Source organism: Scyliorhinus torazame, chromosome 1, assembly GCF_047496885.1.
Source record: "Scyliorhinus torazame isolate Kashiwa2021f chromosome 1, sScyTor2.1, whole genome shotgun sequence".
Taxonomy (NCBI): Eukaryota; Metazoa; Chordata; class Chondrichthyes; order Carcharhiniformes; family Scyliorhinidae; genus Scyliorhinus; species Scyliorhinus torazame.
Genome location: NC_092707.1, coordinates 294,045,586 through 294,059,149, shown reverse-complemented (window position 1 = coordinate 294,059,149; position 13,564 = coordinate 294,045,586). Strand labels below are relative to the sequence as shown.

The window sequence follows — 13,564 nt, the reverse complement described above, 5'->3', positions numbered from 1 at the left end:
ATGCGCCTGATGCACCACCTCAAACTGAATTAAACTGAGGGGCACTTGATGAGGAGGAGTTCACCCTGCCCAGGGCGTCGGCTCACAGGCCCTCATCCAGCTCCTCACCCAGCTCCTCCTCCCACTTGCCCTTCAACTCCTCCACTGAGGCTTCCTCCACCTCCTGCAGCTCCTGATATATGTCCGACACCTTCCGCTCCCCTACCCAGATGCCAGACACCACCCTGTCCTGGATCCTACGCGGGCGCAGCAGCGGAAATGTCCCCACCTGTTTTCTACGAAAGTCCCGAACCTGGAGGTACCTGAACGCATTCCCCGGGGGTAGGCCGAACTTCTCCTCCAGCGCCTGCATGCTAGGGAAAGTCCCGTCTATAAACAGGTCCCCCATCCTCCTAATACCTGCCCTATACCAGCCTTGGTATCCCCCGTCCAACCTACCCGGAGCAAATCTCTGGTTATTCCGTTTCGGGGTCCACACCGAGGCCCCCTCCTCTCCTCCACTTCCCCCAGATCCTCAGTGCCGCCGTCACCACCGGACTAGTGGTGTATCGCGCCGGCGAGAACGGCAGCGGAGCTGTAACAAGTGCCCCTAGACTGGTGCCTCTACACGACGACGCCTCCAACCGCCCCCACACCGCCCCCTCCTCCATCATCCATTTCCTGATCATGGCCACATTGGCCGCCCAGTAATAACTGCAGAAGTTCGGCAGAGCCAGTCCTCTTCTCTCTCTCTCTCTTTCCCCCCCCCCCCCCCCCCCCCCCCCCCCTCCCGAAGTCCCCCAGGATCCGCATGACATCCCCCATCCCCACTAACGGGTCCGCAATATACAACAGCAGGTCATCCGCGTAGAGGGAGACCCGGTGCTCCTCCCCTCCGCGCACCAGTCCCCTCCAATCCCCCAAAGTCCTGAGCGCAATGGCCAACGGCTTAATTGCCAGGGCAAACAGCAACGGGGACAGGGGACACCCCTGTCTCGTCCCCCGATGCAGCCTGAAATATTCCGATCTTAGCCGGTTTGTGGACACACTCGCTACAGGGGCCTGATACAGTAGCTTGACCCACCCTATAAATCCCTCCCCAAATCCAAACCTGCCTAGCGCCTCCCACAGATACTCCCACTCCACCCTGTTAACAAAACCCGTCTGGTCCTCTCCAATCACTCCCGGGACACAGTCCTCTATTCTGGTGGCCAGAATTTTTGCCAAAAGCTTGGCATCCACGTTCAGGAGCGATATCTGCCTGTAGGACCCACACTGAAGAGGATCCTTCTCCTTCTTCAGGATAAGCGAGATCAATGCCTGTGACATTGTCGGAGGGAGGATCCCTTTCTCCTTTGCCTCATTGAAGGTCCTGATCAGGAGCGGGCTCAACAGCTCCGAGAACTTCTTATAAAATTCTACGGGGAAGCCGTCCGGGCCCGGGGTCTTGCCCGTCTGCATGCCTGCCAGCCCCCTGACTACCTCCTCCAACCCAGTCGGGGCCCCCAGTCCCTGCATCCGCTCTGCTTCCACCCTTGGGAACCTCAACCGGTCCATGAACCGCTTCATCCCTTCCCCCTCCCCGGGGGGTTCCGACTCTTATAACCTTCCGTAGAACTCACTGAAGACTTCATTGACCGTCTCTGGGCTGAGCACCATGTTGCCTTCCCTATCCCGCACTCCCCCAATCTCTCTGGCCGCCTCCCTTCTGCGCAGCTGGTGCGCCAACATCCTTTCCTTAGCCTCGTCTGGTCCGCGAGCTTTAAGTGCGTCTCTTGCAACATGGCCACGTTCGCCTTCAACCCCTTTAAATGTGAGAACACGCGGGACCGCTTGACTGGCCCATTCAGGCCCCTCACGCTCCACGTGATCAGCCTGGTCAGGGGGGTAACCACCCCCATCCCGCCGACTAGCCATCTCCCTTTTTCGGCCAACTGTGTTCCACCGCCTCCCCCTCCAGCTCTTCCCCCCCCGGCGGCTCCCTCGCCTGACTCTCCATCCATACCCCTCACCTGGCTCCCCTTCAGTCAGCAAAGCAGCACCCCCCCCCCCCCGCCAAGCATCCGCCTAGCTTCCCCCCCATTGTGCTTCCGTGAGTCAGCTCACCCATGCTGACCCCGGCCGCTCCCGTCTCTATATACCAACCCTTAACTTGTTGCCTCCTTCGGGCCGCCCTACCCCACCCCCTCCCCCGCAGGGTAGGAGGGCAAGCGCCATCTGGGACCTCCCCGTGCGCCGGACAGCATGTCCCGGGCGTTTCCCACCCCCTAGCACTGAACACCTGGAAAACAAGCAAAACAAACAACTAAACCCCCAACCAAACTCGAGCAGACATGCCCATAAACTTATGCTTTACCCGCCGTCCTCCCCTCGGTCCCTCCCCATCCACACATTTCACCCCCGTACAACAGTCCCTTAGTTCAGATCCAGCTTCTCCTGCCTGATGAACGACCACGCCTCGTCTGAGGTATCAAAATAGTGGTGCCTGTCCTGGTATGTTACCCACAGTCTCGCCGGGTGCAGGAGCCCAAACTTCACCCCTTTACCGTGGAGGACCGCCTTCGCCCGGTTAAAACCTGCACGCCTCCTCGCCAGCTCCTCCCAGGTCCTGGTAAGTTTGGATCTCTCCATTCTCCCACTTACTGCTCCGCTCGCTCTTTCTTTGCCCACCGCAGGACTCACCCCCGGTCTGCCAAGCGCTGAAATCATATCACCATCGCCCTCGGTGGCTCACTTACCCTCGGCTTTCTGGCGAGAACCCGGTGCACCCCATCCAGCTCCAAGGGCCGTGGGAAGGCCCCCGCGCCCATCAGCGTCCCCAACATTGTGGCCACGTACGTGCTCGCGTCCGCCCCCTCTGCTCCTTCAGAAAGCCCCAGGATCCACAGATTGTGGCTCCGAGACCTGCACTCAAGGTCATCCAGCCTCTCCTGCCATCTCTTATGGTGCGCCTCCACTTTCACCGCCAGGCCCAGGATCTCGTCCTCGTTCTCCGCCACATTCCTCCTCGCCTCCTTGATCTCCTTCTCCTGCGCCTTCTGGGTCACCACAATTCTCTCCATGGAGGCCAGCATCTCCGTTTTCAGCTCCATGAAGCAGTTTTTAAGGAGCTCCTGCTGTTGTCTCCAATGGGCCCACACCTCCCGATCCTCTCCGGCTGCCATTTTGTCCTCCCGGACCTTCTCGACCTTCTTCCCCGGGTTCGCGCGTCTTCCTGGTCCTCTCCATGCACCAGTGGGGGGGGGGGGGGGGGGGGTTGCGGGCGGCTCACCCACGTCTGTTTCCACGCTGGTCCCTCCTGTTAACTGCCGCCGCCATTCCTTTTAGCGGCCCGAAACACCGATCCCGGCGGGAGCTGCCATTCGCGTGACGGAGCAGGTCATGGCCGCTACCGGAAGTCGTCATGGAATCCTTTGTGTCTACCTGAGAGAGAAGACAGGGCCCCGGTTTAACGTCTCAAGCCAAAAATGATTTATTTAATTATGCTGCTTCCCTTCAAAACTGCACTGGAGTTACAGCCTTGATTTTTATGCTCAAATTCTGGATTGGGGCTTGAATCCACACCTGATTGAAAGGCCAGAGGCTACCAACTGAGCCACAGCTGGTGTTTATAAGGTCTTGCTGAAAGATATTTAAGAAATAAAGTGGAGAGAGTTTTTGACACGAGTGGATGTGTGATGGGTTGGGTCAAAAGTCAAAAAGAAATTAGCCCTTGCTAATTTTTAAAACACCTGAAAATCTACCTCCATCGCTGTACTTTACCTCGTCCCTAAAGTAGACTCTCAATTCTCCCAGCACCAATCCAAAGTGATTCTTAGTTCCCGAAGTCTTGCTTTCCCTTCTTTTCCTTTTCCAACCAGATAACTTCTAATCGCTGATCTGGCTTTTATGGTGAGGATTACATTGGAAATTTCTTGCTCCAGACAGAGCTGGAGAAATCCTTCAGTCTCATTTAAATTGCAGAAATCTGTGGTACAGAGCGATCTGGAACTCCTGGTACATGAATCACACAATGTTATCCCCCTCATGATAATTAGCGACCTTCAGTGAATTCCTATAATGTAGAAGGAGGTCATTTGGCCCATCGGGTTTGCGCCGACCCTCTGAAAGAGAACTCTACCCAGGCCCACGCTCCCACCCTATCCCCGTAACCCTGTAACCCCACCATACCTTTTGGACACTAAGGGACAATTTAGCATGGCCAATCCACCTAACCTACACATCTTTGGACTGTTGGAGGAAACTGGAGCACCCAGAGGAAACCCACACAAATATGGGGAAAACGTGAAAACGCCACAAGACAGTCACCCAAGGCCGGAATGGGACCGGTCCATGGTGTTGTGAGTCAGCAGTGTGCCACCATGCCGCTCTGTTCAATAGTGACTCTTATCATTCCAGTTTCTGTGCCATCTGCCATAACAGGGCAGCACGGTAGCCTGGGGCAGCACGGTAGCCTTGTGGATAGCACAATTGCTTCACAGCTCCAGGGTCCCAGGTTCGATTCCAGCTTGGGTCACTGTCTGTGCGGAGTCTGCACATCCTCCCCGTGTGTGCGTGGGTTTCCTCCGGGTGCTCCGGTTTCCTCCCACAGTCCAAAGATGTGCAGGTTAGGTGGATTGGCCATGCTAAATTGCCCTTAGTGTCCAAAATTGGCCATAGTGTTGGGTGGGGTTGCTGGGTTATGGGGATAGGGTGCTCTTTCCAAGAGCCGGTGCAGACTCGATGGGCCGAATGGCCTCCTTCTGCATTGTAAATTCTATGAAACCCGCCTGAAAAAAGCCTTTGGGATAAACATGGGGAGGCACTGGAACAGGAACAAAAACCTTGGGAGCACCGTCATTTTGATTGACTGCACCCTACCTGCCAAGGACAGCGGCAAGGCGTCCCACCTCTTGAACTCCTCCTCCATTTGTTCCACCAGCCTTGTAAAGTTAAGCCTATGCAGGGCCCCCCAGCTCCTGGCCACCTGGACCCCCAAATATCTGAAGCTCCTCTCCGCCCTTTTTAGTGGGAGCTCGCCAATCCCCCTCGCCTGGTCCCCTAGCTGAACTACGAACAGCTCTCTCTTCCCCATATTGAGCTTGTACCCCGAAAAGTCCCCAAATTCCCTAAGGATTCTCATTACCTCTGGCATTCCTCCCACCGGGTCCGCCACCGACAGCAGCAGATCGTCCGCACGAAGCGACACCCTCTGCTCCTCCCCACCCCGCACCAACCCCCTCCAGTTCCTCGACCCTCTCAGTGCCATAGCCAGGGGTTCAATCGCCAGTGCGAAGAGCAGGGGGGACAGGGGACACCCCTGTCTCGTCCCTCGGTGCAACCGGAAGTACTCGGACCTCCTCCTATTTGTGGGCACACTCTCCATCGGGACCTCATACAACAGCCTAACCCACCTGACAAACCCCTCCCCAAACCCGAACCTCTTCAGCACCTCCCACAGGTACCCCCACTCTACCCTATCGAAGGCTTTCTCAGCGTCCATCGCCACCACTATCTCCGCCTCCCCCTCCCTCGCCGGCATCATGATAACGTTCAAAAGCCTCCGCACATTCGCGTTCAACGGTCTCCCCTTCACAAACCCCGTCTGGTCTTCATGGATGATCTGTGGCACACAATCCTCAATCCTCGTGGCTAAGACCTTCGCCAGCACCTTGGCATCTACATTTAGCAAGGAAATCGGTCTGTAAGACCCACATTGCAGGGGATCCTTGTCCCGCTTCAGGATCAAAGAGATCAGTGCCCGGGACATCGTCGGGGGTAAAGCCCCCCCCCCCCCCCCCCTCCCTTGCCTCATTAAAGGTCCTGACTAACAGCGGGCCCAACAGGTCCATATACTTTTTATAGAACTCGACCGGGAAACCGTCCGGCCCCGGTGCCTTCCCCGCCTGCATGCTTCCTATTCCTTTGATCAGCTCCTCCAGCCCAATCACGCCACCAGTCCCTTTTCCACCTTTGGAAATCTCAATTGGTCCAGGAAACGGCCCATCCCTCCCTCCTCCCGTGGGGGCTCGGATAGATACAATTCCTCGTAGAAGTCCCTGAAGACCCCATTAATGCCAACCCCACTCCGCACCACGCTTCCTCCCCTGTCCTTAACTCCCCCGATCTCCCTAGCTGTGTCCCGCTTCCGAAGCTGATGAGCCAGCATCCGGCTTGCCTTTTCCCCAAAGTCGTAGACCGCCCCCTGGGCCTTCCTCAACTGCACCTCCGCCTTCCTGGTGGTCACCAGGTCGAATTCGGCCAGGAGGTTGCGCCTCTTCCTCAACAATCCTTCCTCGGGCTCTTCCACATACCTCCTGTCTACCCTCACCATCTCCCCCACCAGCCTCTCCCCCCGCTCCCTCCGCTCCTTGTGGGCCCTAATGGAGATCAGCTCTCCCCTCACCACCGCCTTCAGTGCCTCCCATACCATCCCCACTCGGACCTCCCCGTTGTCGTTGGTCTCCAAGTACCTCTCTATACTTCCTCGGACCCGCTCGCTCACCTCCTAGCGCCACAGCGGGCGCTGGTCCCTCTCCTCCCCCATCTCCAAGTCCACCCAATGCGGGGCGTGGTCCGAAATGGCTATTGCCGAATACTCTGTATCCTCTACTCTCGCTATCAGCGCCCTACTCAAAATGAAAAAGTCAATTTGGGAATAAGCCTTATGGACATGTGAGAAGAATGAAAATTCCCTAGCCCCCGGCCTTGCAAATCTCCAAGGGTCCACCCCTCCCATTTAGTCCATAAATCCCCTCAACACTCTAGCCGCCGCCGGCTTCCTACCCGTCCTAGACCTGGAGCGATCCAGTGCCGGATCCAACACCGTGTTAAAGCCTCCCCCCATTATCAGGCCCCCCACTTCCAAGTCTGGAATCCGACCCAACATACGCCGCATAAAACCCGCATCGTCCCAGTTTGGAGCATACACATTGACCAGTACCACCCTCTCTCCCTGCAAATTGCCACTTACCATTATGTACCTACCGCCATTATCTGTCACAATGCTCGACGCCTCGAATGACACCTTCTTTCCCACCAAGATCGGCACCCCTCGATTTTTGGCATCTAGCCCCGAATGAAACACCTGACCTACCCACCCTTTCCTCAGTCTCACCTGGTCTGCCACCTTCAGGTGTGTCTCCTGGAGCATAACCACATCTGCCTTGAGCCCCTTCAGGTGCGCGAACACGCGGGCCCGCTTAACCGGCCCATTCAGTCCCCTTACATTCCAGGTTATCAGCCAGATTAGGGGGCTACCAGCCCCCCTCCCCCGCCAACTAGCCATGACCCCTCCTCGGCCAGCCAAGCGCCCGCACCCCACACCCGGCCCGTTCCCCACAGCGGCATACCCCCGTCTCGACCCCCCCCCCCCCACTCGCTCCAGCTCCTCCTTGACCTTAGCATCAGCAACTCGATTCCCCCACCCACCCCCGGCTAGGACCCATCCTAGCTGGTTTACTCCCCCCATTGCAATTCCGCAAGTCAGCTGACTCCTGCTGACCCCGGCCACTCCCGCCTCCCCTTCAACTCCTCCCATTGTGTGGCACACCCTCCTCTCCCGCTCCCCATCCACAGGCTCTCCCCCACCCCCCTCCGTTCTAAGCGTGGGATACAATCCTCACTTCCCCGGCCCTGCCTCCCCCAGTCTTCAGGACGGGAAAGAAGCCCGCGCTCTCCACCTACCAGGCCCCGCCACCAACCAAAACAGTGCCCAACCCGCCACATCCACCCTCCCCAACCCGAAAGAGAAAAACACAGAGAAAAAGAAACCCAAAACAATGCAAAGGCCCCCCCCCCGCCCCGAACCAAAAATAGGCATAACATATCCAACGCAGTCCCCAATCGCCCATCACGACCCTCAGTCTGTGTCCAGTTTCTCGGCCTGAACAAAGGCCCACTCCTCCTCCGGAGACTCAAAATAATGGTGCCTGTCCTTATAGGTAACCCACAGTCGCCGGTTGCAACATGCCAAACTTCACCCCCTTCCTGTGCAGCACCCCCTTCGCTCGATTGTACCCGGCCCTCCTCTTCGCCACCTCCGCACTCCAGTCCTGATATATCCGAACTTCCACGTTCTCCCACCTGCTGCTCCTCTCCTTCTTGGCCCACCTGAGCACACACTCCCGATTGACGAACCGATGGAACCGCACCAGCACCGCCCGCGAAGGCTCGTTAGCCTTGGGCCTCCTCGCCAACACTCTATGGGCCCCTTCCAGCTCCAGGGGCCCCTGGAAGGACCCCGCTCCCATCAGCGAGTTCAACATGGTGACCACATAGGCCCCCATATCCGGCCCCTCCAGACCCTCCGGGAGGAGGCCCAGAATCCGTAGATTCTTCCACCTCGACCAATTTTCCATCTCCTCTAACCGCTCCTGCCATTTCTTGTGGAGCGCCTCGTGCGCCTCCACCTTTACCGCCAGGCCTAAGATCTCGTCCTCATTGTCAGTGATCTTTTGTCGAGCCTCTCGGATCGCCACCCCCTGGGCCGTCTGTGTCTCCAGCAGCTTATCAATAGAAGCCTTCATCGGCTCTAGCAGGTCCGTTTTAATCTCTCTGAGGCAGCGCTGGATACCCTCTTGCTCCTCCGCCCACTGCCTCCACGCTGCCTGGTCTCCGCCCGCCGCCATTTTGTCCTTCCCTCCCTTCTTCTGGTCCACCACCACCTTTTTTGTCGCCCCGCTCCTAATTAACGCCATATACTGACGGAGAGCTATTATTAACTCCTTCCCAAACTGGGAAACGTCGGAAAAGTGCCCTTGGGGGCCCTGAAAAGAGCCCAAAAGTCTGTTTTTGCGGGAGCCGCCGAATGTGCGACTTAGCTCCGCATAGCCGCAACTGGAAGTCTCGAGAGGGAATCCTTTTGGCAGTGTTCGCTTCACCAATCTGCTCCAAAAAGTCTGTGGAAACTCCTGAAAAAGGTCTGAGAGTCCGTTCCAGACGGGAGCTGCCGAATGCGCGACCTACTCTTCCATGGCTGCCACCAGAAGCCTCGTCCCCACTTCTTCAGTGGCCTTGGTAGATCTTTTCACAGTTGTTCCCTCTGCTGCTAGAATTCACCTTTAATAAAGGCCCTCAAGTCAGCTTGCAGCTTTAAGCTTGCCCTTCCCCTGCCTGCATGCTGGAAGAGGCTCTGTTTATCCTGCAGTTACAGCCAAATCTTTTACTGTTTCTTCCGGGTCTGGTAACCAAGAGACATACCATTCCTGGGGGACACTGTCGGGGGAATGTTGCAGTCTTCTTCCCACACCGGGAAATGTCAAACAAATGCCGTGGGGGCCCTGTAAAGAGCCCAAAAGTCCGTTCCAAGCGGGAGCTACCGAACATGCGACCTAGCTCTGCATAGCCGCACACGGAAGTCGCTTCTATATTTATTAAATACCAGAGTGTAACAGAACATCTGCAAATTAAAACATTTCCAAAGGTTATGTAGATTATTCTTGTCTGTATCAGCCATTTATTTAAAGGCCAGAAACTGTTTGAATGCATGCATAACTGAGGAAAAACTTAACTCAAGTGGTTAAGTGTGTGGGGGTAGAGCTAAGAAATTAGTTTGTGCAGGATCTTGTGGAACTCGCAGTTTAATGGGCCAGGGGGTTCTTTTTACCATTATCTTCTGTGTACAAGACTGTATACAATCACATTCTAACATATGACGCCACTGATGTGTCCTCATGCAGCACTGAGGATTGTTGAACTGATTGATGTTCTCTTGGTAGAATGAGGCCATGCTAGATGCAGAAAGGATGGGGCTACCAAGAAAGTAAGTGAAGCTTTACAGTCTTAATTTATCAAATGAAAAGTAATCAATTTGGTGTTTATTTGCTCATTAAATTGGAAGTGGTTCTTTATTTCAACTTTCAATGAGTACTTACCTCTGTTCCTTTAGTTTTGCTGATGGCATATGCCATTGTTTGGGTGGTTTGATAACCTGCTCTTGGACTTTTGACAGTACTGTTTTGCACAGCTGACAAACGGACAAATAGCATGGCACAATGCTGTACCCTGTCTGTGTTCTTGTTTTATTGTTCAGTCAGTAACACCTTATATCTATCTCCTGGGAGCGAATGTACCTAAGGGAAAAAAGTACAATTCAAAGAGAGTGTGAACAAAGCACAATGAAAATAATTGAACCGCAGCTGAAGAAGTGTTAGATACAGACAAATTGTTTTTCTTGCCTGGGTGACTACCCTTTTAAAGTGAATGGGCTAAACATTTGCTGGCACTTGAAATCAGGTAAGGAGATTGTAATGTGCCTGTGCAAAGTAAAGTAGACAACTTGCAAACTTTGCGCTATCTGCTCATTTGAATGATAGTGGCATACATCCCAACACTAAGCGTGCTGTGGAGTGGCTGAACCCCTCAAGCGATACCCAAGTTTGTGCAAGTAGCACTAGCCTTCATTCGTAAAGCCAGACTGCACCTCTTAAAGGCATAGTACATCAGCGTGGGGATTCTCTAGTCATCATACTGATATAGCCTGCCCATCTAATTTATTTTTCTGGATGTTGGTCTCCATGCTGGTGAGCCCAGCATGATGGGAGAATTCTCATGATGGACCTTGGTTGCCTTTGGTGGAAGCATTCCAGAGTTTTGACGTAGCATCTTTCGGAGATTCTATCCATATAGCAGGATAGTAAGGCAATGGCCTGGCAGTGTTTGAGCAAGTTTCCTTGCACATTTATTGAATGCACCCACACCTCCATTACTCATCGACAGATTTTGTCTACAAAGCACAACTAATATCCGTTGATGCCTCTGGCCCTTAAACACTGAGCAATGTAGGACGCGTCAGACCTTATACATGCTACTTGCTATTCAATTGAGAAAGACACATCACCCAAACAGATTGCAGTGTACTGACTGACATATTTCAGTCTCTCTTGCAGGTCAAGATGACGTACAATTAGAGGCAGCAAAAACTAAGCGACATGGGACAGCACAGCTATATGTCCTCAGCCCCATGATGGAGATAGTGATTGTCACCATTGGAGTGACTGTCAATGAGGTTGTGGCCACCGCTGGGGCAGAGAATATAGAATATTATACTATGTTCCAACCTAATCTACCATCTCACACCTCCCAAACACTTCTGATATCCAAGCTGCAATGGTATCAGCATGTGCCTCTTACTCAACCCCCCCCTCCCCTCCCCCTCCAATCACCACAACCCAACCCAATGTACCTTTCTACATTCAGTTCCCCAAGAACCTGCCCACGTGGTAGTTTTGGGAGCAGTAAGACCAATATGAAAAGGAGACGAAACAAACACAAACCCACACTTGCAGTCACCAGTTCTGACACTGGTACTTCAGAGGATGGCATAACAGCAGGATCTGCACGTGGTGAGCCACTGGGCATGAATGACTTGTAGCCAGACTGCGGGAAAAGATAGCCCGGGTGCATGCTCCATAAACAGGTTATGTGCACATTCTGCTGCAGAGTCCTCATGAGGTGTACCGAAGAAAGCTCATGGGTATGGTCATTGAAGTGCTTAGTGCATTAACTAATCATTCAGCAAGCCTGTTTTTAAATATAGTGGAGTCTTGCTCCAACTTAGTAAAGGACTTGGAACCCAGCTTTTCCAACAGGAAAGTGGTGGCCGACTCTCGGGAATCTCAGGGGACTTGACAGGGTAGATGCTGAGATGTTGTTTCCCCTTATGGGAGAGTACAGGACCAGAGGGCATAATCTCAGTGCAAGGGGCCGCCCATTTAAAACCGGAAGAATATCTTCTGAGGGGAGTGAATCTGTGGAATTCTTTACTCCCCGTAGAGGCTAGGTTGTTAAATATGTTCAAGGCTAAGATAGACAGATTTTTAATCAATAAGGGAATCCAGGGTTATGGGGATAAGGCCGGAAAGTGGAGTTGAGGATTATTGAGTTGAGTGCTGTCAGGAAAGGAGTTCCGGGATTTTGACCCAGCGAGAGTGATGGAACGGCAATTATAATCCCAAGTCAGATTGGCATGCGACTTGTATGGGAACTTTAAGGCAATGGTGTTCCAATGCATCTGCTGCCCTTAATCCGTCGAGATGCTGGAGGTCATATGTTTAGAGGTGCAATTGAAGAAGCCTGCCCAGTACATATTGTATGTACTGCTGCCACTGCATCAGTGATGAAGGGAGTGAATGTTTAAGGGGGTGGTTGTGGTGCACATCAAGTGGGTTGCTTTGTCCTTGATAGGGTTGAGCCACATTTCCAGGAAAGTAGAGCGAATTCCATTATACGACTCATGGTTTTTCGATGGTGGTCAAGCTTTGGGGAGTCTAGCCTCTGACCTTTTTCAGCTGCAGTTATTATATACCTAATCCAGTTCAGTTTCTGCTCAATGGCAACCCCGTAGGATATTGATATTGGGAGCTTCAGCAACGGTAATGCCCTTGAATGTCATGGGGAGATGGTTAGATTCTCTCTTGTTGAAGTTGGACATTGCCTGGCACTCGTGAGGCAAAAATGTTAATTGCCACTTATCAGCCTGAATGTTGTTCAGGTCTTGCTCTAATTGGACAGGGACAGCTTTGGTATCTGAGGAGTCGTAAATGGGGCTGAATGAATATTTTGCAATCGTGAGCGAACATCGCCACTCCTGGCCTTGTGATGAAAGGGAGGTAATTGAAGCAGCTGAAGTGGCTGGGACTAGGACACCACCCTCCTGGGGCTGGGGTTTCAGCAATCGCAACTATTTTCCTCTATGTGAGGTATGACTCCGGCCAGTGGTGAGTTATCTCCGTTCCCATTGACTTCAGTTTTGCTAGAGTCCTTGATGCCACGCTCGATCAAGTACTACCTTGATGTTAAGCACATTCACTCTCAACTCACCTCTTGTTCAGTCTTTTGTCCATAATTAGACAAAGGTGGAATAAGGTTAGCGTTGTGATTGTAATCAAACAAACTGGAGTTGAATGAACGATTCACGGAGCATGGATATAACAGCTGCCTCCGGCTGTCCTTCCCCACAGCCGTCTGCCCCGACCACCTGCATTGCGCCTACCTGACTCCCGGCCATACCTCCTCCCAGCAGCACCCTCACCCACCCTCTATTCCCCGCCCCCCCCATCTCGCCCTTCCCACTACCCTTTCCCCTCACCATCCACCCTGCCTTCCCCCCCCTCCCTCTTCCCCCTCCTTCTGACCATTGCCCCCACTGTTGCTACCCTGTTCTCTGCTGCCACTCGCCACCATCGCTTTTGATCTTCCCATCTCCTGTTCTTTGCATTATCCCCACCCTTGGCACTTGTGACAACGAAAGTACAGACACTACATATAGAGTGCAGTGTTGTGACCTATATACCGATGTATGTCTGTTTCGTTTTTATAATTATGTTTTAATTCTGTTTTATCTCTCTTTGCATTCATTTATCTTCACCTTTATCTATTTCCAATTTTGCTTCTTGTTGTTCATTTGTTCTTTTGCCATCCTCTGCTGCAAAACCAGCTACTGGAAGGTGAACGAGTGGCTTTGGATGGGATACTACTCGGCTGGGACTTCTACTCTACAGCTGCCTTTGATGTAAAATAAGGTTGGGAATTGAATTCCTGGGAGAATATGAGCATAATGCCATTTTCTGCCAATTTTTGTCATCATGAGTAGATGCTGTAGAGA

At 53.3% G+C, this 13,564-nt stretch overlaps 1 protein-coding gene across 8 annotated transcripts in view; it reads left to right on the top strand.

Annotated features, from left to right (window-relative positions):
• The window catches only part of zdhhc14 (zDHHC palmitoyltransferase 14), a 488,467-nt gene that overhangs the window by 444,300 nt on the left and 30,603 nt on the right, over positions 1 to 13,564 (top strand). The window contains exon 20 of one of the 8 annotated variants that reach the window (XR_011947524.1): positions 13,397 to 13,481. The exons of 6 other annotated variants lie outside the window; for them this stretch is intronic. Coding sequence is in view for 1 of the 2 variants with exons in the window: in XM_072507607.1 (XP_072363708.1) it covers positions 9,678 to 9,682 (5 nt within the window). In the remaining variant the exon portion in view is untranslated. Of the gene's footprint in view, positions 1 to 9,677; positions 9,704 to 13,396; positions 13,482 to 13,564 lie in introns of those variants that run through there. One more of the 8 variants, XM_072507607.1, reaches the window with a different exon arrangement.